This window comes from Strigops habroptila, chromosome 3 (genome assembly GCF_004027225.2).
Source record: "Strigops habroptila isolate Jane chromosome 3, bStrHab1.2.pri, whole genome shotgun sequence".
Taxonomy (NCBI): domain Eukaryota; kingdom Metazoa; phylum Chordata; class Aves; order Psittaciformes; family Psittacidae; genus Strigops; species Strigops habroptila.
This window is the reverse complement of record NC_044279.2, coordinates 65,516,390-65,540,585: the sequence shown is the minus strand read 5'-3', so window position 1 is coordinate 65,540,585 and position 24,196 is coordinate 65,516,390. Positions and strand designations below refer to the sequence as shown.

At 49.0% G+C, this 24,196-nt stretch overlaps 2 protein-coding genes across 4 annotated transcripts in view; one reads left to right on the top strand and one right to left on the bottom strand.

The window, feature by feature from the left end:
- Positions 1–24,196, bottom strand: part of CACNA2D4 (calcium voltage-gated channel auxiliary subunit alpha2delta 4) — a 128,400-nt gene that overhangs the window by 28,363 nt on the left and 75,841 nt on the right. The window lies entirely within an intron of this gene.
- On the top strand, positions 332–24,196 carry LRTM2 (leucine rich repeats and transmembrane domains 2). Of its 3 annotated transcripts, none has more exons than XM_030480294.1 (5): positions 332–937; positions 13,028–13,189; positions 17,309–17,899; positions 19,879–20,370; positions 23,319–24,196. In XM_030480294.1, the coding sequence occupies exons 2-4, from the start codon at positions 13,123–13,125 to the stop codon at positions 20,331–20,333; spliced, it is 1,113 nt and encodes a 370-aa protein (XP_030336154.1). In that variant the 5' UTR covers positions 332–937; positions 13,028–13,122; the 3' UTR covers positions 20,334–20,370; positions 23,319–24,196. The 3 variants fall into 3 exon arrangements, with proteins under 3 accessions (XP_030336154.1, XP_030336153.1, XP_030336152.1); XM_030480293.2 differs by adding an exon at positions 11,449–11,579 and having other exon boundaries at positions 334–937; positions 19,879–24,196; XM_030480292.1 differs by having other exon boundaries at positions 334–937; positions 19,879–24,196.

Sequence of the window (24,196 nt, the reverse complement as noted above, 5' to 3'; positions counted from 1 at the left end):
GAGAGAAGCATTACAGGAGCTGCTGGGGATGCTGGCTGTGGCCAGGCAGGATGCGGCCAGCCTGCGGTGGGCACCTCTTGGTTAAGTCTCTCTGTCAGACACACTGCCTCCCCCAGCTGCCTCTGGAGCACTGGTGGGAAGGGGGTGCCCTGCTCCCAAGCCCGCTGCTTTTCCCCCCACTGCCTCCCCTGCAGCTGCTCACCTCAGCCCTATACAAACCCCAGGGCTCATCCTTTCTCTTTGTGCTTTTCTCTCTGGGTTTATTGTCATCAGCCATACACCAGGCAGAGGAGAGATGGAGGGAGGGGAGGAGGCGTTCGGCTCGGTGCCTCCTCTCATAACCTGTGCCTGACCAATCTGCCTCCCGAGGGGCTGTGGGGAGCTCCCTCCACTCTGGCTTCTCCTTACCCCTTCTTGACTCCCTTGGCTCCCGGAGAGGGATGGAGGCAAGGGGAGGAGGAAGAGGGGGAGACAGGGACTGACAGCAACTGCCCTTTCTCCAGGATGGGTTGAGAGACACGAGAATCTCCCGAGCTCCTTCCTCTGGGTGTTGCGGAGCAGACCCTGCCTGCCTGGCGGGGTGACTCCTCTGCACTGTCTGTGCGCGCTCCTGTGCGTGTGCTGCTGCCATCGCAGATGTACCCCCAGCTGTCACTTCGCCGCGCAGTCGCTCCCTCTCCCGTCTCTCTTTCCCTCTCCCCCTATTTATTATTTACGGAGGATTACAGTTCCTTTCCCACGCTGCCATCTCACCGTGCGGCTCCTCTGCCCTCCGTGTGTGGCGAGGGGCTGGCTAGGAGGGGTTCCTGACAGCTAGGGTCCATTGAGAGCCCAGCCAGCAACAGAGGCACTTTCTGCTGGATTTGCTCTGGGATTGTACCGGGTTCGCTGGAAGAGCTGTCGTTCTCACAGGAGGGTCCAGCCCAGCCCCAGAGAGGTAAGTAAAGATGTCTCTTTTGTATTCCCCCTCACTCCCCAGCTATGTGAGATCAGTGGAGCTGCCCCCCAAGGAACCGGCTTCCCTGGGGAGGGGAGCGGTGGTCAGGGGCAGCGCTGTCTGCCAGGCGGCACAGTGCAGAAGTCCCGGTTGTGTGAGGCTTCAGGCAGCGATCTTCCCGATAAGGCAGAACGACAACCCTGCCGCAGAGACTGCTGGTACTGGTTCCAGTCCAGTTTCAGTGCGGGCAGCTGGGAGTAACTTCTCCCAGATGTGAATGGCACCAGCTCAGGTGCAGCTTTGGGGCTGAGTGCTTGGTGCTGTGGTCACCGGCTACTGGGCAGCCGGTGAGCCTTGGCTTTTGTTCCTCCTCCTTACTTGTGTGAGAGGGGTGAGCATGGGAGCTGCCTCTCACCTGACCCGTGACTGCTTTGCTGGGCATCATTTTGGTCTCAGCTGCCTTAGAAAAACCTAAAATGGAGAAGCGAGGACCAAAATTGAACAGGTCCAGCACTCAACACCCAGCTTTAGGATGAGTAGGGTCTTTATGTGTATGTGTGTGTGCGTGTACAGTTTCACACACAAAGCTCACAGATACGACCACAGAATGTGAAGTGAAGGATGCCATGTCACAAGTAGAGCCAAAAATAAGACCCAAGTTGCTTCTGGCATCCCTGGAGGCTGACCCTGCAATTTCTGAACTTTTGGGCAGAAGGCACAGCACTGAGGATGGGGATGAAACAGCACAGAGAAACTTCACAGCCTTTTCCAGCCCTGCCTGGGGGGAAAGGGGGAGAATGAGCTTCTGAATGAGCTGATGTGAAGCCCCCTATGCATAATGGTATATAAGCGTTAGCGTGTGTGTCCATATATACACGTGTGCATATATACACATGCACAGGCACGTGCACATATACAGGGCATTCTGTCCCCCCCCCTTCTCCCTCTGCCTGCCCAGTTTATTACTGCCACTGCACCTCATGCTAATTAAGAGAGACATGTAAAATTGGAGCTCTCCCAGTTTGGGGAGCGAGGCTGTTTGGAGGTGTTACTCCAACCAGGTCATGATCAAGATGGGCCCCAGGCCCGCCATGTGGGCTGTCAGGTAGCCTGAATGTGCCACATCCAGCACATCCCCGATGGCAACGGCAGGGTCCAGCACTGCTCTGCTGCCAGTGCCTGATCTGCCACCCAAGGATGGAGGGAGAAATGAAGATCTCAATTGGGGAAGGGCTGGAGCAGCTGCTATTGCAGGGTTTAAAGAAGGAAACCCTTAAAAGACTGGGACACCCTTAAAGGCACATAGATAGGGAGCTGTCACAAGGCAGGGGGTATTTCTAGCAGTGAGGAGGGGGGGGGGTGCCTTTCCAGAATTGCAGACCATTTTTCTGCTGATCTTTATTGCTCAGGTCTGTTGGGGTGGGGGGTGGATCTTCCTCTAACTGCTGTCGGCAAACAACATTTGCAAGGGAATTATTCCACATGAGCGGAAGGCTTGCGGGAGTTGTCTCCCCGGTAGGCATCAGTGCAGTCTCTGTTAGTGTATCTTGCCCAGTTGGAGGAATTATGGTAAATCCTGAGCAAAGGGGCTGTTTGCAAAGAGAAAGGGGGGAAGCCTTCTTATGTAATTTTTATGCCAGATCATAGCTTTACCCTTGCCTCCAGCAAAGTGAGTGCCACACACTAGCAAGGTGCTTGGATACCTTCATGAGCTGCTCCAGCTTCCTGCCCTTCCTCTGGCTTTTCTAAGCCTGATGCAGAAAGGATTTTCTAGGCTTTTCAGCATCAGAGAAGCCTGGTGAAGACAGACCTGCATCTCAATGTGCAGCAGGGAGGACCAGCAGCAGCACAGGGCCATGAGGATACCTGGACAGGAGCATCCAGGGAGCAGCAGACGCTGGAACAGGATAGGGACAGGCTCAAGCCTGTGGGAGGGCATTTCTGGGCAGTTCTTCAGTGACTCTTCAGAATTTGCCTGTTGCTGATTCAAAAGAGAGCCCAAGCAGTTTCCTTCACTTGCCATGTTTGGTTACAAGCAGCTGCTTACACCACTTGACATCTGTCCCAGCCTGGGTGGCTCAAGCAGTAATTCAAATGACCATACTGGGATGTTCCTGGTAATGCTCCAGGGTGCCATACCATGACACACTCCAGTTCTCAGTGGGATGCAGCTGGAGTCCTGGGCTGTTTCTGTGTCTACCACATAGAAATACCTTGTAACACATACCTTATTCCTGGCTTTACCAAAATGCTGGCTCACAAAAATGCTTTGTGTAGCTGAGGGTATCCTAATAGCAAGAAGAAGTATTTTTTTCTATAAACCAGTTCAATTCCAGGCTGGAGAGATGGAAGGTCAAGTTGCTTAACCTGCGAGGGGTGGGTTTACGTAAAATACAGTTTTATTCACATCACAAACCCAAGCAGTTAAAAGTTAGGAGATGTCAGGATTGGGGGCAGCATGCCATCTGCACTGGGTCGCAGCCCTAACTGGTAGGATCACAGGCTGTATTTCCATAAGCTGCCTCATTCAGAGCACTGGCTACATGCTGCTCGGGGAGTGAAGCAAAGGGCTGTTACTGTGCTTTTTGTACTGCAAAGTGTGTGCCTGTTTTATTTGTTTACTGCCTGCCATCCAAGCCCTGCAGGCAATACATCATTATTCATTGTCTTGTGGTGTTCTGAAGATGCTCACTGCTACAGTTGCCTCATAGCTGATGATAGAGAATTTATGCTCCTGATGAGGCAGACAGAATGCTTGTTTTCCTTGCTTTTGAAGAGAAAAGAGACTTTCCCTTTAGCCACATGGGGAAGGTGCAGCAGGTGCATGACTGGAGCTTGGAGCCTCTTGGCTCTCAGTGCCATTGAGTCGTCGAGACCGTACCGGTCTGCTGGCTAAGCTGCCAGCATTTTCTAAAGCAGCTGTGAGTGCTCAGCAGTTCAGCAAAATGGCCCCTAGGGTCTCGTGTTGAGCACCCGCAAAATTAGGAATGGGCAGACTGTGGCCATGTGCCAAAACTGTGGTTTAATATTTAATGCCGACCATATAAAAATAGCCTTATTTATTACAACAACCTCATTGTTAGCTGGAGTATCAGTGTGTCCTTTGCACTGAGTACAGGACAGGGTCCTGTGAAAACAAGAAATAGTACTTTTGGGTAAGTAAAGGCTGTCTTGTAATGAGTATATGCAAGTGGCTGAATTAAGGTTGTGGAGGTATTAACCCACATTTAAGTGCTTGGCTTTGCAAGCCAAATGGCATATTTTATTATATGGCAATTTGTTTTTAAAAATTAAAATGACATCTTCTTGATTCTTCTTTTATGAATGGGAAAACAACAGGCTTGCCATTATCCATCCCTGGCAGTGTTTAAGGCCAGGTTGGACAGAGCCTTGGGTGACACGGTCTAGTGTGAGGTGTCTCTGCCCATGGCAGGGGGTTTGGAAATAGATGATCTTAAGGTCCTTTCCAACTCAAACCATTCTATGATTCTACGATTTATACATTGCAACACCCCACACCTGTCACAGGAAGGACCGAGACTTAAATGTACAGCAGATCCATATAAGTTTGAACTTCATGACTGACTGCAAGCAAAGGCTGTTACTTTAAAGACAGGCCCTGCTACCACACTCCTCACTCCAAGGAGACTGGGAAGCTTCCTTCCCCATGGACCGTGCTGTCACACAAGGAATAAAAAAGTAGGACCACATACTGAGTCTGGAGATGTTAGAGGCAACTTGGGCTCTCTTTCCACTCCTGGTGAGGCTCTCTGCTGCTGGTGCTCCCCAAAGCAGGGCATGCTGCTGCTGTGATTTTGCTGCAAGGTACCTGTTGGTGGCAGAGGGGCTGAAGATGGGCCCTGCTCCCTACACCACTTGCATCGATTTTGATGGGATGTGAACGTTGCCATCTCTTCTGTGGCTACAAACCTTCCAGAAAACGAAAGTCACATCAGATTTGAAGACCTTCCCCAGCCTCACAAGCTCTGCAGCATGGGGCTATGATCTGTGTGCTAACCCAGATGCACCCAAGGATCTTGGCTGGAGCGCTGGGTTGTGAGAGCTGTCACTACATCTTGTTGAGCTATGGGCAATGTTCCCAGCTTGTAAAGAGTATAAACGTGTCCCAGAGATCCTCAGGCACCCCTGGAGCTTCAGGCAGCAGCCTGTACCCCATGCAGTTTGTGTGGACTTTGCAGGGATGCCCCTCTTGGATGCTCTGGGAAGGTGACAACGGGGCGATGGGAAAGCAGAAGAGAACCACAGTGATAATCAAGCAGATCTATGCAACTCACTACGGCAGAAAAAGGTCTCCTTCAGAGTTCGGTGTAAATGCATTCTGTGTGAACAATGAGAGTCAGCCTTTCCTTGGGAGGTTTGCCAGGAGCTGTGTGTGTGCTGGGTCACTGATCCCCTTACGACAAGAGCAGAGAGGATTTAATGCTAGCATGTTGTGCTCTTCCCACCCTGCTGTGCATGCATGGATGATCCCTGCCCCTGTGTACATGCCCAAGGCACAGGCTTGTGAGGTGAGATGGTAGTGATGATCTTCCTTCGACCCACTGTGTTTTCTACTTCCTCTCTCTCCTCCTGCTCCAACTGCTAAAGTGCAAGCCACTACCCTTGCAGCCAATGGTCTCATTCTGAGAGTCTGGCAGCCAGGGAAGCACAGCCAAGGTGCTGGGTGAGGAAGACGGGGAGAGACTCTCTCTCTCAGTAGCTTAGGTGGCAGCAGTTCTCCATCATGTTGGCTTCTCCACCAGAAGCAAAAGTAACAAGAGTCAAGCACTAGGAATGCTAGTGAGCTTGGCATCCTGGTGTGTTTCAGAATAGAGACTATGAAAAAAGGCAAAGCCAGTTCTTGGGCTAATGCAGACACGAATGATGGCAAACAGGCAGGTGTGGGACATCTTGTGTGCACGGGAGCTTGCAGAAGCTCGCCTGATTCTAGGAATGAGGAAGCACAAGGCGAAAGGCTTATGGCCGAAGTGCCTTGGCCCCCATAAGAAGCCTCTTTATTTGGCAGTCTGGCTGTGCTGTTTGACAGATGTCTGGCCTAGCACTCTGAGGACAGAACTGTGAACTGAGAGCTATACTGATAAAAACCCCTTACATTTTACTATCTTGCTGCTAAGCTGATGCATCTCCATCTACTACTCTATCCATGTATCTCAGACAGGCTGGCACCTTCCCTCTTATGGATCTGCTGCATCCTTTTCCCCTAATAAGAGACCGAGGGAAGGTACTGGGTCATGCCAAAATTTCTGAGCCTTCGGAGAATCCTTCACATATGTGGGCTCATACATACCCTTCTTCTTGAACAACACCCACTTATGAAAGAGATTACTTTGGGATTCAGAGCACCATCCAACTAAGTGTGGAAAATACCTGTGTGTGGGCTGCGGAGGGGAATGAGAATCACAGAATCGGGATTCTCCTACTAAGCTGTGTTCTCTGCCTGAAGCCTCTCCCTGGGTTGTGCCACTCACCCACACCCCCAGGGCAGGCTTGTCAGGAGGGCGGGAGCAGCATTTTAAATGACAGTGAAGGATGCTCATGGGGATGTAAAGGAGGAACTGGGAGCAGAAGGGTTCCTCCCTCAGACCTGCTGGGTCAGGAGTGGCCACAGTCCTTCTGCTGAGAGGCTGAGTGCAAGGATTAAAGGCCTGAGCTACTACTGACCATGGGATTAACCCCTGTAGGAAATTAAAGTTGTAGAGAAGGCTCTTCACTACACAGCTGAGAGAAAGAAAAACTGGGATCTGGATTAGAACTGGCAGGGCTGGTGACAAGCCACCACCCACAGCCAACTGTTCCCGGCTGGATCAGAAAATGTTATCTCAGCCTTCATGTAGAACTCCCCTCCACATCTCACTCGGTTACCAATTTTTGCCAACAGTGTGAGAAGAACAAAAACATCACTCTGTGACAAGAAGAAGAGAAGGAAACTGGGTAGCCAGCTCACGTGTCCCTCCTCTGAGCCCCTCTCCCACTCTCTCACCCGCTTCCCTTCTCAGCTGCCTCCGTTTTGCATGGAGGAAACATGCACGTGGTCCGTTGCATGCAATAATACTCGGAGAAGATGCTGGCACACACATGGCTGGATTTCTTCCTGTCAACTGCCCCCTCAGCTCTCCTCCTGCTGCTGCTCTGGGCCTCCTCCATATGCCACACTCTTGCTGCACTGGGACTTTCCTGTCACTCCCGTGCTGGATATCCCAGTCTCCCCACCTGCTTCCACAGCTTCCCAAGGAATCTCACTTCTCCACAGCAATCTGGGTCTTTCCCATCAGTGATACCTGCCCTGGCTCCCATTTGGATGCTCTGTGCTTTTTCAGAGGGTTTGATGATGCCTGATGCCCTTGGTATTTCCATGCCCTCCAACATCTCCCAGTCTCATTATCATGCATTGGTCAGGGAGGCTTGGGATGCATATAATGTTTCCTGGCTAAGGTATTGGATGAGGAATCAAAAAACCTGGCTTCTCTCCTGATTTTGCCACAGGCCTGTCAGGAAACTTTGGGAAAGCCTGGCCAAAACTCATTTATTCTGTGTTGTTCCGGAAAGCCCTACAAATCACCTCTGCAGGACAGGAGAGCATTTACAAGCTGAAGTGGTCCAGTCCAAGCACTGCGCTTGGTGGAGAACTGATTTGGGCTCTTGAAGAAGTATCAAAAGCTAAGCAGCCAGCAAAACTCAGCAGCCATTTTTACCTCCGTGGTAGTTTACCCCTCCATAAAAAGGGAATAAAGCAGATCTTTCTTGGAGGGGCTTGGGGAGAAAACATCTTTTAACAGCAATCACATTTGCATTTCAGAGGTGCCTACACATTGTTCTTCCAAAGATCAGAAGCTTTTTGACCTCTTCACATCCCAGAGAACAGGGTGAGGTTTTTATTCACACCCAGTCAGGAATGTGGCAGAATCCCTTACAATACCAAGTGGGTTTTGCACACCTTCTACTTTACAGCTTTCTGTATGAGGTGCTTTGCTTAGCTGTGATTGATCACTACAAGTCAGATGGCACCATTTCTTCTGCAGCTGAGTATCTAGTATGAATTTAAAATGTGCTTTGCACTGATTGTGACAGCACAACACTAATGAGTCTTGAACACACGTGTTAATAAATCAGCAACTGCTGGAAATGAAGCCCCCAGCTATTTAGCTTAGAAGATCACTGGGACAGCGACACATGCTGCATGTTTCTACAGTTCTGCTGAGCTTGGCTGCTATCTTTGGGTGCTTCTGCAGTCCAAATAGACCACAAATGAGAAGCTGACACTGAGGCTATGTGACCTCTCATGGTCAATAATCTACACCACTGACAGGTCTGTTGGCGGACCAAGAACAGGCATCATCTCAGGCCATATAAGCCCACTTGCGGTACTGTCTGAGGCACGATTCCCCCCTAGGACTTATCGGCCAGGTTACTTCATGAACTTCCAGTTGCTGTAATCAGATCTCATGGCTGATGTGTCTCCCTGCCCTCTGAGACTCTTGCTCCCCAAAGAGCTGATGAAGGAACAGACATAGAAAAGCATGCTTTAGTCACAGGATGCTGCGGTACCACTCTCCCCCTCCATTACGGGGTGATGGTAATAAAACAAGAATCCTAAAAACAGCAAGGAAAAGGGAGGGGGAAAAGATAATATCCTTGAAGTGTCCTCCATGCCCTCCCTCACCCTGCTGCTTTTCTGATAAAGGCTATAGCAATTCAGCATTGGAAAGGGAAAAGAGACATTGCCATCATTCGTCAAGGAGAGTGTGCGGGAGGGATGAATATCTGCATGTACTTCCTGATAATTTAACACTGGCATCTGTTGCAGCCTTTGCTACCTACCCTTTTGTAATATAGGTCACCCACATGCCCTGCCAATGCTCATAAGCCAGGCTGTTAACGGAGTCTGATCCGTTAGCCATGATCCGAGGGTTAGTGAAAAGTACTAGGAGAAATAATCAGAGGTTGCTGGGCTGTTTCTGACCGCGGCTCATCCTAGTGACACAGTCACCTGTCTCTCTAGCCTCAGTGTCCCCGTCTGGAAAATGGGATAGTTTTATCCACCAACCTAGAGCAGAGGCTCTATAGGCTACGACCCCAACCTTCCTTCTGTGGTCATTAAATACAAACTAACGCCACCTACAACTACCATAGGAGCCATTCCTAGAGCAGATGGAAAGCTTTGGATAGAAGGTGCCACAAATTGGGAAGTATTACTGAAGAAGTGTGTGGATGCAGTAACCTGAAACTCTCCCTACCCTCACGGCATGCTCCTTGGGACCCTACTCACGAAAGCAAAAGCTTTGGAGGGTCACTGCAAACATTACGGGTGTCTGGGCAGGGAGAAGGGAAGCGCAAGACAGGGATAGTGCCTGCTATAGCTTTTATGCCCTGGCAAGTGCTGCAGAGTCATTACAATCTATCTCCTCTGCTTCCACCCTCCCTCCTCCCCAGCAGTAAAGTTCCCTGTTAAAACTAATTAGGGGAATCCTCATTAGAGAGTCCTCTAGAGTCTGACAGCAGGCCAAATGTCCAAGTGGCACTTCAGCACAGTGTATTTTTGGCCACTGGAGACCATGGGCCAGAAATGGATGATTTCTGTTGCTTTGAGCTGAAACTATAGAAGTTGTCTTTTACTGTCCTATATCAAACAGCAAGAAGAAAAGTTTATTAATCACCAGCCCCACAGGCTACCCTGTTCATTTCTCCTGAATCTGGAAAAGAGACTTAACTCTTGGAAGTTAAGCATGTGGAAGAAAGCTCTGGACACCGTGTCCCATGTGACAGGGCATTCAGCTGACATGTTGCTCCAGGGAGAAGGAACTATCTAGTGAGCCCAGAAGAAAGACTAATGCCCTTGAGCGACTTCAGAGCATTCAGAGCTGCAGCAATGCTGATCAGCCTTGAGCCCCCAAACCCAGGCAATGCCATGCTAGTTCAGTGCCTCTCCCCTTGGGCTGGGGGCTTATGGGGGCACTCCTAGGTCTGGCAGAGTCCTCACTGCTCGAAAGTCTCTGGCTGTCAGGCTAAAAGCAGCCAAACAGATTTAGTGGTGTTCTGGAGAGCCTTGAGGTGTAGGCAGGTGCTAGTTGCCCCAGGACTACGGGGTTCCCAATGCTGCATTGGCAGCGAGCACAGCTGGCCTGGTGCTCTGCAGAGCAGAAGGCATCTCATGGGCCACAATAAAACAGCTAATTAAGTCAGAATTCAAGACAAGTCAGAGAAAAACCTTTAAAAAAGAAACTCTCAGAAATCCTCTCTGCTGCCTTGCTCTCTCCTGGTGCAGAATAGTAATTACTAAGGGTCTAATGTGCCTAGAGTCAATAGAAGCATGAAAGAAACAGGCTTTTTTTGGATCCTGGGAATTAAAATTCCTCCATAAATATACTGCTTCAAGGTATAAATGCAGCAGCTCATTGCCCCTCACACTTCAGCAGCCAGGAACCTCTACCTATTCCAAATCTACTGCGCTGCCACCTGAGCATATGTTATGCATGGAGAAGCAGGCAGTTCTGTGCGAGACGTGGATATTGATAAATATGGGTTACAGAAGAGCCCCCAGTACATGTGCATGCCCAACTGCGCACACATTTGTAAACATAAGCTAGGCTAGTGACTATGTCTGCATACATACATGAAGATAGTTGCTTTTAAGTCTTAGAAACATGTGTATGAGTGCACAAAGGGTGGCTGCTATCTGTGTGGGGCGGGAGTGCTGTGTTTGTGACATGTTTTTAAAATTATCTTGGGTTTATCAAGGCGCCTCCATCTTTGTGCATGTTGCAGCGCAGGAGACAGCATTAAAGCCTGAACAGGTGTTAATCACTATGCACTGTAATAAATTCTAAACATAGGAAAAGGGCTTATTTATACACGGCTGCTCCTCCCACCCTGCACTTTGTGCTTGAGCCTTGGCGCTGCCTCAGAGAAAGAGGCGCCTGTGAGGTACCAGAAATGACTGTAAGAGCAGGGCTTGCCCTGGCAGAGCAGGGGCTAGGGGTAGAAACCCTGACCCCATTCTTACACTTGGGTATGCCCATCCTGCTTTCAGCCCCCCACTGTTGCCTGGGGATGGCGTGGCTGAATTGCACAGAGCAGCGAGAGGGGTTGGGGAGACGCCAGCCCCTGGCATAAGCAGGGACCTGTGCTGAGGGGAGACCACAGAGGGAAGCCGTGTCACGAAGCACCCAAGGAAGCTGTTTTTTTTTCTTTTAAAAGAAAAAAGCTTAGCCCCCCTGATTGGAGCCAAGCCAGCTGATACAGATGGGGTGTTACAAAACAGAGCCAAAAGGCAAGAGCGCAAGGAACAGAGCTATCTATAACCCTGACAAAGTTAGATGGAGTGAAGGTGGGGAAGAGGGAAAGGCAGAGCGTGGCAGGCAGCCCCTGATGCTGACAGCAAGGACTCGATCGTTCGGCAATGGGATTTGGAGCTGATCGGCTCCTGCTATCCAGCAGGCAGATAAGGCTCTGTGCCTGTCAGCTTAACTCTGCCGTTTATTCCTGTGCTGTAGGGAGTTAAATAGAGCACACGGAAAGCCTGCTGCCGGGAGTGAAAGTCAAGGAGGGAGAGGGAAGCAAGAGGCAGTAACTGGGCAGTGCCTGGGGAGTCGGGTGGAAGTGGCTGCAGGCAGAGCCCCTCCAGGTAAGCGCTTGTGGCTTTTCATCCTTGCTGCTGCTGAGAGCTGGGGACAGGAGACTTCAGGGGTGGCATTTAGGATGGAGACATTGATATGGGGGAGGTTGAAAGTCTCCTTCTCAGCCAGGGTGAATGCAAGCACTGAATGGGGACAGCTATTTGCTGTGGCTTCTCCTTCAGTGGGGGCTGCAGACAAAGGGCTCGAGCTCTGTTTGGAGAGTGGGGGGCTGCAGCGGGTGGTTTTGGTGCTGTGAGAGGTATTCATCTATTTGGTGCAGTGGCATTTGGGTAAATTATCTAAATAGCCTTGCAGAATGTACTAGTCCGGGCACTGAACCTGCTCATCTTTCTCATCAAGATGCTAATTTAAATATTTCCTGGTGGTTTACTTTCCCATATAAAATAAATCATTCCTGGGAGCCTGGGGGAGGGGAAGCAGCTGGCACGTGTGTGGGGAGGGTGTCCCAGTGGGAGTGCTGCACCCAGCTGAAATAATGGCTGTGGATGTTGTCAGAGCCCCTCAGAGAGGGTGGAGGATGGTTTATTTCTGTACCCTTGTTGAAATGTGTCCATCCAACTGCTGCTGCTACTGTGGGTGGCACATCTGAGAGCAAGCAGGAGGACAGGAGGGTCCGTGGTGTTTCCCTTTTTCCTGCTTGCCTGTATCCAAAAAGGAAGCGGGAGGGAAGTTGGAACCTGTTGTCAGTCAGTTATTCTCAGGGGAGAGTTTATGGTCTTTGGGTTTCTAATTAGACTGAGAATTTTTCCTTCTTCTAATTAAGATGCAGTTCCTCTCTTTTCAACACTCCTACTCAGTCTCCCCTGCCCCAAGTCCTCCCTTCTCCTCTGAGGCTCCCTCCCTTGCTCTTCAGCTCCTGCAGTTGCTGCAGTGTGAAATCCCCAAGCTGAAGCTGTGCTCTGCTCAGCCCCGCTCTAGCCACCGCATTCATTTTACCTTCAAACACAAAGGAAGCGCTGGTAGGGAATACAGGGCAGGGGAGAAGCAGCTTGGCAGCCGCTGGTACCCAGACCTCAATGAGCCTGAGCTGTGCATCAGGGAGAGGAGGCACAGGTCGTACCAGACTGCATGGAGGCAAGAGGGAGCAAGCTGGAGTCTGCTGCCCTGGCAGGGTCACCTCAGCAATTCAGCAGGTTAACCTTGAGTGTGATGCTAATGTAGCTATTGTAGCAGGGTACTCAAGCACACGCTTGTCTCTTTGGCACTTAGGTGAATCAGGCCTTAATTCTGCACTGCGAGGTTCAAAGTGAATTAACATTGTCCCTTTGTCACACTGCGCCTCCTGAAACATCCCCCATCTCTCCTTCAAAATGGAGCTGATGCCTTAAAGGCAAAACTCTAGTTGGGGAGAAGAAAGGACAACACTCAGCCCAGCCCTGTGTCTTATGCCCAGGGAACTGAATCTCACCCGCTTTGTTCTGCTCTGCCCCTCCAGGACCTGGCAGGCAGGGTACCAGGTCATTCCTCCTCCCTTTGGGGCTGTGTGCCAGGCTGGCTGGTGGATGTGAAGACACGCTGGAGAAGACAACAATGCTGCCTACAACTGCTGGCCACAGGTGGAAGAGCAGGTTCCTCATGAGGTGGCAAGAGGCTTGTTGTAAGTAATGCCTACTCAGGTACTAAGTACAATGATCCTGTTTGTCAAGGGAGTGGAAAGAAAATAGGTCACATCAGGGTTAAGAATAGGGGAGAGGGACAGCTAAGAATGGAGATGTTTGAACTAATTCCTGATTCCTTTAGAGGCCAGGCTAGCTGGGAGGGAAAGTGAGATTCTAAAGCTGAAGATGGGCTTAAAGTGGGACAGCGAGTGATGATTGCTGAATTCCAGTGGGCCTGGCAGGTGAGAAACAGCGAGACAGATACCACTGCACAAAGATCCATCCTGAACATTTCTCACATTGGCATCCTGTGAGCTGCAGACCCCTCTCTGTGGTAGGGATATGTATATATATATATGCTGCTGGGCAAGGCTCCCAGCGATTCACAGCAGAAGTCATGACAGATTTTAGAAGGGAATGCAGGATGCAAATGCAGAATTCTCCTACTGGGCACTGCCACATGTAGTGAAAATCAAGGAGTAAATAAAGAAGATCTCTTTTACATTAAATTGTAAAAGTTCAGCCTGGGCATCTTCCCAGTAGACCGAGGCATCTGCTACAGCATCCCTGAGTGCAGAGCAGAGATGGCTATGGTGATGTGAGGCTTCTAGGAGTGTATCTGCAGTTCCCAGAAGCATCTGTGGACCACAGCAGAGGAAAGGGAGCACCTAGAGAGTGTCCATCACTACTACATGCCCAGGCGCCAAGCAGGTCTGTGGTTTCCCTTGTTCCTGTCCCCCTGCTCAAATTTGGGGCTGCCACTGTAAGAAGCTGGGGAAGTTATTTCCTTCTCCAAAAAACAGGCATCTTTGTAATCCATTGTCACAGACTAGACTGCTGTATAAATTATTTATAATGAATGCTACTGAGTCTTGACTTAATCTGATATACCTGGATCAGCTTTCTGCCACCTACTAGTCACCAAACACCCCACAAAGTAACTTCATCTTCCCCTAACACAAAAACACATGCTACTCATCCTTCTGTAGGGCTGGAAGATAGTGTCAAGTTCTGTCTATTGTTTCTCTGCCTCCCTTCCCCATAGAGATTCATCCTAACCAGTGTGATCAATTCCTTGATCTCAACTCACATACTAGTGGATGCACCTCTTGCAGGGACTGAAAATGAAATCAGACCTTCTCCTCTCTGTGATTTTAGTTAAATATTTCCAAGAACACAGAGCAATATATGGGCAACAACGAGACACTTTTGGCACATCCTACATGGCTGCAGAAACTTGGCACAAATCAGATTCTGAACATAACCACAGCCAGCTGCCTGAGACTTTGTTCCTACCAGCCGCTGCCAGCATCCATACTGGTGGAACCCCACACCCACCCAGTTGGGGCTGGTGGCGGGTAGGCATTTTCAGAGATAAGCCCTGAACAGAATGCCACCTGTATAGCATTACACACAGTCTGCTCTTGCCTTTCTTGGTGTACAAAGCAGCTAAATGTTATCTCATCATCACAGCTGTCAATCTATTATTAATACTGTACTTTTGTTAAGCATCCAGGAAAAGATAGGGTCACTTGAGTGACTCACGGCTCTCTCCCTTCCCCACTCTAGCTCCCATTCTTTTAATTCTCTCCTTAAACGAGAGCGCAATGTATTCTGAATGGAATTAAGTATCATCCAGCCAGCCAGTACCTGCACTGCACCAGTCCACAGACTATGATCTGCTTTCATGGCAATCTTTGCTGTTGACCCCCACCTTTGCATGATAAGAAAGCACAGAGGTGCTCAAGGTAAAGATTTCTCTTGTATTTCACCATAAGGATCCACAATTATCATTAAAAGAGCACACAAATTGGCACAGCCTGAGCTGAAGTACACCTGAGATCTCCCCTGTAGGACAAAAAAATTCTTGAAGAAATTGTGCAAGATGGATGAAATACAAGAGAGCTGAGGCTGTCTCTCTGAACACTTATCCCTTGGTCCTTAGTGAAGTCATCACAGAATCATAGAATACCAGGTTGGAAGGGACCTCAAGGATCATCTGGTCCAACCTTTCTAAGCAAAGCATGACCTAGACTAGATGTCTCAGCACCCTGACCGGCCACATCTTACATGTGTCCAGAGCTGGGGAATCCACCCCTTCCCTGGGGAGATTATTCCAATGGCTGATTGTTTCAATTGTGAAAAATTTTTCTCTTGCCTCCAACTGGAATCTCACCAGGAGTAACTTGTGCCCATGACCCCTCAGCTTTTCCATACGACTCCTTGTAAAAGGGGAGTCTCCACCTTCTTTGTAGCCACCTTTTAAATAATGGAACATGGTGATAAGGTCTTCCCTGAGCCTTCTCTTCTCTAGGCTGAACAAATCAAACTTTCTCAGCCTTTCCCAGCGTGTCAGGCTTCCCAGTCATCTTTGTGGCCCTATGTTATATAGCTTAGGATCCAAACTGTGTAGTTCTCCTTATGCTACCAGTCCACAAATCTGCTGATTCTCACAAGGACCATTGGGAACATGAATACACCCCACACAGGATGACATGGTTTGAGTACAAAGGCTGCATTGCTGAAAGATGCCAAGATGATTTAAAAAAATGGGGTATGGGTTAGACTAAATTCTAGAGAGTGGTGTGAGAGAAGAGAGGAAGAGCATGGCTGACTGCAGACTGATCCAAGCAGAGCTTCTCCAGAAGCTCTCCACCAGCTCCCTCTCCTATGGCAGTCCTTTCACAATTCCTTTGCGGTTAAGAAACAAAACACCTGCTTGCTGGTTCTTTGGAAAAAAAACAGGACAGAAGAATCTGGTTTCCAGCCCAGGAAAGAGTGTTGAGAAAATAAATGCATCCACTTTAGCTACCGTTCACCCCTAAAAAGACTACCAAACCTAAGCGACTGCCTTCTCTGAAAAAAAGTGAGAAAGGAAGAGGACAGGGCATGACGTACAAACAAACCTGCTTCAGTTTTAGTCAAATGTTCAAACTTGTCACCTTAAAAAGCAGCAAGGGAGCTGAATTTGCTTCCCACATTGAGAAATTAATCTCAATTCCACAAAAGGAATTAAGATGAAGGATGCAAATGTTTTACATAGTCTGCTTAAACATAACTCCCACTCCTCCAATGACAGGAGGCACAAAGCTTGCTTCCCTCTTGCTGGTGCTCCTTTGCCACAGAAATAAGAGTTCTAAAAGCCACTGGCTCACAAAGAGGGTTGGTAACTAGTGCCCTGATGCCACTCATAGGATCTGGACCCACATCTGGAATGGTGATCCACAACAGCTCTAAAAAACACTGTTTTGTCTATTATCTGACCTTACTTTTGAGACAGTGCAGGAGAAAGGGGTGGTGTGCTAACCCTTTTTCTAACATCTCTGTTTTCAACTACGAACCTACAATTTTTGTCCTCATCTCCATTGCTATGGGCAATGTTGGTCAGAGGAGACAGATATGGGGGTATTTGGAAACTGTTTTGAGAGCAATGGCAAGTACCAGGTGTCCAGTGGTTTAGGGTCTCCTCATTACTTTTTGACAGCTTTTTCGGTCATCCCTTTGTAATGTAATCTAGTTCATAAAAAAGTCTCTTGCCACAAGGCCCCCACAACACACTGTGGATATGGAAAGCAAATGATACCCTGATTTAGAGGCTAACTTAGACCTGAGTCTCATCTATCACAAAGATTAGGATACAAACCGCAGGAGCACAACTGAGATGTGGGTTGTTTTGTTTTCATTTTTCTTAAAAGCTTTTCATTAACATGTCTATTTCTGTAAAAATAGAGCTTCTTAAATATATACCAGTCCCTTCACCTCCCTGACTGTTTGGAAAGAGCTGTCCCTTATCAGAGGTGAACCTCCCACTGCTCTCTGCTCCATTCTCCTCTGACAGGTTCCAGTTCTTTAGCATCTAGCAGCAAAGTCCTCTGGGATGCACCATTCTAACTTCCTTGTGAGACTAGAAGGATATTTATTTGCTTGCTCATGACAAAAAGGCTAAGAGGAAAGCCATGATGCCAGGCCAGAAGTAACGGGACGTAGCTGTGAAGAAGCAGAGCCCTGCTTTGAGGGTTACATTATAGCCATAGCTATGGTCAAGGTGGTAATTGATGAGGACGGGAAAGCGCTGTTCTAATACATGCACTCTCTCTCCCCTGCTTTTCACCTACCAGTGCTTGGCTGTTGGCTGTCACTATGTGCTGCCGAGTCCTTCTTTGCTTGTCCTTCCTCCTGCAAGTGTAACAGTGGCAACCTGGAAGTGGACTGTAGTGGCTTGGGCCTCTCCTCCATCCCCTCAGGCATCCCCACAAACACCAGGACCTTCCTCTTTCTCAACAACAAACTCAGCATCCTGCCAGGAGCAGTGTTTTCCAACCTCTCTGCTCTACAGAGGCTGGATCTATCCAACAACTTCTTGGACCAGCTCCCTCAGAACATCTTCAGTGACCTGGGGAACCTCACGGAGCTCCAGCTGAGGAACAACAGCATCCGGGCCTTAGACAAGGACCTGCTACAACACACGGCCCTGCTGCGCCAGCTGGATCTCTCCATCAATGGCCTGGCCCAGATACCTTCGGGCATCTTTGACGACCTGCCTGCTCTCCGCTCCCTCTCTCTCAGGTCCAATCGCCTGCAGAGCCTGGACAGGGTGACCTTCGAACCGCTAACCAGCCTGCAGCAACTCCAAGTTGGGGATAACCCCTGGGAATGTGACTGCAACCTCCGAGACTTCAAGCACTGGATGGAGTGGTTCTCCTACCGAGGTAGGTGCTCATGCAGTGGGAGCCAAGTGCAGAAGTGCTGGTCTTCCATGCAAAGGCAGACAAAGGTGGGCAGGGAAGAAACACGAGCAGATACATCTGGTAGGTCAGGCTGACCTGAATGTCAGATCTTAGCCAAGGAGCATGAGGACCATGCCACAATGCTAAGAGACAGTTTAGCACCACTGCCACACTGAGAAGTCCTCCGCAGCCCCAGATCTCATATTCCCTTGTTTTGTTTCTATTCTGAAAGATTTTTTTTTTTCTTGGGAGAGGAAAGAACTTTCCTCAAATAACATTAAAATTTTAGGACTATGAGCTCCCCTCATCCTTTCTGCTTAAAGAAATGCTTTTCATGCTTCAAAATAACCATCCCATTCTCTTTCTTAAGCTGGAAGAACTAAAAGCCAGATTTGGCTGTAAAGCATCAGGTTTGCTTTCAACTAAAAGTCCATAGGAAACAGTGCCACTTAGGAAAATACTGCAACTAATATTGGCAAACCCAAACTAAAGCTCAAATTAACAAGCCAGGCCCCAAGTCAGACTGGCTATAAAATCATTTCAAACCAAGCAGCTCTTGACAAGTTTGTATTTCCAGCTTTTCCTTGAAATATGGAAGACTGGAAAGGTACATATCACTTAGCAGGAATGCTGATGGGATGACATGCTTTCAGGAGCTGCGACTCAAAGATGGCACATTTTACAGGAATGATGACCGAAGGCCTAACCTTCTGCCACTGGAGCCAATGAGTAGGAAAGGGTCTCAAATCATGCGGATAGCAAGAGTCAGCTGTCACATCTCTGCTGATCACAGCCATGCTGCAAAGAGATTATCTGCGCCTATGGCTATACTGCAGTCTGAAATATGCATTTGTGTGAGCAGAATCAAACAAGCATGAGAGTGCCACTTTCCTCTTTTTTTTTTTTTCTTTTTGGTTTGTTTTGTTTCTTGACTCTCAAATCACAGAGTCAATGGAAAGCACATGGAGTTAATTTTGCTTTTTTTTCCCCTTACAAAGAAATTGCCCAAACTTGCTCAAGCATTTGTTTCAACATCTGTCATTATTTTCACAGAAGGGGGATGGATTAGTTGTTAGAAGATGGGACTGTATGTTTGCTGTTATCTGGAGAAGATACAACCTGGTCTTATCTTTTTGCTTTTATTTCTCCTTTTCTAAAATGGTTCTACTGACACTTACATAACTCACTAAACAGTATGAGGCTGATTTAATCGATGGTTTCAGAGGGCTTTCATGTCTTGGCCTGAAAGATGTCTATACAGATACCAAATACCATGAGCTTTACAGTCAAATCCAACCCAGGCATACCAGCCAGCTGCCATGGTTGAAACTGTTCCAGCAGTGAAGGGCTAAGGCATTCAAACTTAAACGGAAGATTTATGTTAGATATAAGGAAGAAATTCTTTACTGTGAGAGTGGTGGGGCACTGGAATAGGTTGCCCAAGGAAGCTGTGGATGCTCCATCCCTGGAAGTATTAAGTTCAGGGTGGACAGGGCCTTGAGCAACCTAGTCAAGTGGAAGGTGTCCCTGCCCATGACAGGGGGGTTGGAACTAGATGATCTTAAGGTCCTTTCCAATCCAAACCATTCTATGTAAAATGTCTCCAAGTTAGGCAAAACAATCATTTTAAAGGATAATACATGTGCTCCTTCTGCCCAGTGCATGGAAGCAGAGCCATTCCTCCCTCCTTCCACCTTGGACAAGCACTGAGGATCTGGCAGGCTCTCTTGAATACTCTCTCTACTCAGGAATGCATTCACACATGAGGGACTGGATTTTATGGCCCCAGTGCTATAATAAAGCAGTTCCCCACTTGATAACCACAGTGCTGACTTCTGCAGGGCAAATATTTAGCAGATGTGACTAGAGTCAGAGGAACTTAACCCACCTGAGGATCTAGCTCTGCTGCCACTGTATGGGGATGAAGCTGTGGTTTACTCCTATTATCTCTATTGGGACAGGTGGGAAAATCGACCAGCTGGCGTGTACCCTGCCCAAGGAGCTGAAAGGAAAGGATATGCGAATGGTGCCCATGGAGATGTTTAACTACTGCTCCCAGCTGGATGATGAGAACAGCTCTACAGTGCTGGACAATACTGGCCCACCCTGCACTAAAGGAAGCCCAACTCCTTCCAAATCTAAATCAGGTCCAGAAACAGAAGTGGAGCCCAGTGTGGGATGCCCTCAGAAACAGCGATATAGGCCTGTGAGCGTGCGCCGGGCTATTGGCACTGTGATCATTGCAGGGGTGGTTTGCGGCATTGTGTGCATCATGATGGTGGTGGCAGCTGCTTATGGTTGCATCTATGCCTCCCTTATGGCCAAGTACCACCGGGAGCTGAAGAAGAGGCAGCCACTCATGGGTGACACAGAAGGTGAACACGAAGAGCAGAAACAAATCTCTTCTGTGGCATGAAACTCTTCTAGGAAGAAAGGGACAGCAATGAACAAAGGTACCTGAGAGCAGTCAAGCGTGGGGTCCTCCCAACATACATCTTCCCAGATAGACAGACAGACTGTGCTATTGCTCCACTCACCCAAGTAGTGTAACATGCTTCTGGGCGGGCAGGACACCTGGCTCAATTTCTGTTCCTCTGCCCCAGGCCCATTTTGTGCCCTTTCACCCTTGGGCCCTCCCAGACAAATAAAGTAGAGTCAGATCTCGAGTGCTTGCTGTGCCTCATGACCCTGCACAGACCTTCCCTCACATGCCTGCTGTGGCACCTTCTGGGAACCTGTGCATCCTTTCAGCTTTGGTCCTGAGTCTTCCTGTATCCTGTCAAGAGCTCTCTGCAAACAGAGAGCAGCTCTGTGAAAGCTTCTGTGGGTAGCAGGACACCAAAAGTGTCCATGCCCTGCTGTTAGGGTCACTGCTGTTGTGTGACAGGAAGTTGCTGCTCACCCTCCAAGTCAGTGCTGTCGAGAGCACATCAGAAAGGACAGAAGGTCCCTAGGAGCTGACAACAGTCAGGGGGAGATTTCCCTTCTCACTTCTAAAGGCGGAAAGATACCTGTATCACTCTAACACATTGTCCGGGAGCACAGTGTCCCTCTTTTTGCTCCTGGCCAAGTCCAGATCTGCGAGCTGGCACACATATCACCTGCTATAGGTACGCAGATACAGACCTGTCCTTCTGCACACACACACACTGACTCATTCTGATCCCAACACATACACACAGTTGGCCCCAGCTCCAGACATCCAGGCACCCCACCTGTGCATGCAGAGCCACGTGTCCATGTTGATCTACCCTCCGTGTGCAGCCATGAGTACATTCAGCCACTTTACTCTCACCATAACAGTGCACGGCATCTTCTGCTTCAGACAAAATACATGCACCCTGCTACTGAGGACCTAACGGAAACATCTCAGCCATAATGCAGAGCCAGTGGAAATGGGCAGGATAGGATGGAGAGAAACAAAGTTATTAAGGTTACAGCATGAGTCTGTGGAAACAAGTACACAGCATGAAAAAAAAATACAGTGTGCTCTTGTTATCTATTTTATGTTTTCTATGATAAATGGAGACCGTAAGGATATGAAGCCTCCATTTGGAAACGTCTGATTGGTAGAGCAGAAGTGGGCCATCAGGAGAGACTAGGGGAGGAGGTGGCTTACCAGCCTCGGTAGTGTAAGCTATGTTGAGAAGTAGCATGAGCCTAAGGGAAGGTGGCGGGGGAAGAAGGCACACAACCCAAGAGGGGCAAGCACGGCGTATGGAGTAGGGTTATGCAGCTGGGGTGACTGAAGAGAGGGGCACAATTCTGGAGGGTCTTGAGGTGAAGGCTGAAACCTGGACCACAGTATGACAGAGGTGGGAGAGCCCAGGAAGGGTCCTGCATGGTCCAGCACAGTCCACATATGCTCCCCTCACCATCACTTCTGCGTTCATTGCCATGCACAGCTGCAGATGAGTGTGCATACACACACAACTGCACACACTGCCACTGTCACTTAGGGTGACTTCCCCCAACCAGATTTTAAAGCCCTCAGACTGCAGTGCCTCCTATTAGTCTCAGCTCCTTCCAACCTGACACAAAAAAAAAAAAAAAAAAAAAGTGAGAGGAGGAAAAAAAATGAAAGGAACTCAACATAAGGACTCATTTTGTATCACTGGAAGTGGGATAAAATGCTGTCTCCAGGGGAGAGCGCACATTGCCATGGTAACCTGCTCTAACCCATCACAGTGGGTATTCCTGAGTGAGGAAGATGACACCGGAGGTCGTGCATCCGCAGTGCCTGTGGATGGTGTGATCCCTGCCATCAGGAAACAAGCTGGCAGCCAGCCCAGCTTTGCAGGGTGTTTCGCTAGCAACCTGTGTTCAGAGCCCAGCATGCGCTGCAGGTGGACCCTGCCAGGGCATCTCACCTTTTTCTCGTGCTCCAGCTGGATCCCAATGCCTTTGGACATCTCACAGCCCTCCTGCTCACTGCTGCTGGATCCCTGTGGAAGTAATGCACGCTGGCTCCTCATTCCCTTCTGGTCCCAGATAGGTGGTTGTACTGACCCATGGGCACACAGTGCTGAAGTGTGTGAGTGTGTGTTTCCTGGCCTACCCAGCGCCACCACAGGCAAAATGATAGGATGCTCTGGACTGTTTTAGCATGATTTTCCTTTGACACAGTGATGCATGGGACAGGGAAAGATGTTCTTCAGTAAGCAGCAGACCAGGCTGCCCTGAAAGAATGACTGGGAGAAGCAGTCCACCCACAAGTGTGCGCACACATTGTACCCCCACTCCCAGCACACTGCTTTTGGGGAAGAGAAGGAGAGAGGCTGGTAAGATGTGAGGAGGAAGGACTCTTCCCCCATGCACTGTATAGCCACTCCAACCATCCCATGCTGCAACCGTAGCCCGCTCTGAAGGGCAGAACTGGTGCACTGCAGACTCCATATGCGTGTTACTGCTGCTCCACATTTCCGGCAAGCCAGGACTAGACTCTGCCTGCTGGATCCAAACCTCTCCCCAAACTCCCTCTCAGGGGAACTTCTCCCTTTACCATACTGGACTCCGCAATCATACTTGAAATGGGACTTGAGTCAGAGTGGTATATTTATAGATCTATATTTTACTTGCATCAAATAATGGTGAAATATTGCACAAAACAAATGGGACCTGTGTGTGTGTGTGTGTGTGTGTGTGTGTGTGTGTGTGTGTGAGTGAACAAGAGAGTAAGGGAGAGATCATTTTTAAGGGGATGGACTAGAGGTAAAATTAATGGGAGGGAGGCAGGGGACAATGCAGGGGTTGGGGGGCTGAAATCCTCTTTCCCTGCACCTTCCCTGTGACCTTCTCCTGCCCTGACCAATTTTTCATTGTTGCTAATAATATTTTCTATATCTTGTGTTGTGGGGCTGATGGTGACCTTGCCCATTCTTTTTTTTTTTTCATTTATAAGGCAGAAAGTCTGGATTCATCTGAACCCTAGAAAAGGGACTGCTATATTTAGAAATCCACCCAGGAAAGGAGAAGATGGGATAGGGGAGAAAAGAGGGCTGCTGAGAAACATGAAGGCTGGCTGCTACGGGGAGTCCCACTGGAAGTAAAATACTGTGACTGGAAGGACAAGGACCTGTCCTCCTTCATGCAGAGCAGGGTAACAGGGTTCACTGGGAAATGTCCTCTTTATACCACTGTTTGCAAACAGGTTCTTACTCTGCTCCCTAGCACACCTGGAAAACAGGCTGCCCTAGTGTGACTGAGCTGCTGCACTGCCCACAGGCACTCTAGGGAACATGGTACCCAGCCAGGTCAGAAACTAAGCTCTCCTGTGGGATGCTGGATATAGAACAAGACCCAGTGCTCCTTGTGTGCCCAGACAACAGGTTCCTCTGATGTGTGGGGACAGGAGGTCCTGTGCTTCCTGCAGGCATGGCTAGGCATGGGGGAAATCCTCCTGAACGCACCCTTTGCTGCAGGCAGGTGTATCAATGCCACATGCAGGTACCTGCCCTCAGGAAATGGTCTTCTGGGGCTGGCAGGCCCAACACATGCCAGGGTGATGGAGGGGTTGGCAGGGCCACCAGAAACACACTTTCTACTCCCCCTGCTCCCCTTCCCCACACACCCACCTGTGGTACAAGCAGGCACATTTCTTGTAGGGAACAGATGGCACTTGTAATTCCTTTTTCTTTTTGTTACTGTTTGAGGGAGAGCAACAAGATTTTCTAAAATGATTGAATGGAGGTTTCTCTGGCATGAGACAGAACATTTTTAAAGGTATATTATATTTCTGGCTTGTTGTTACAGAAGAATAATAAAGAATGTATTTTCCTA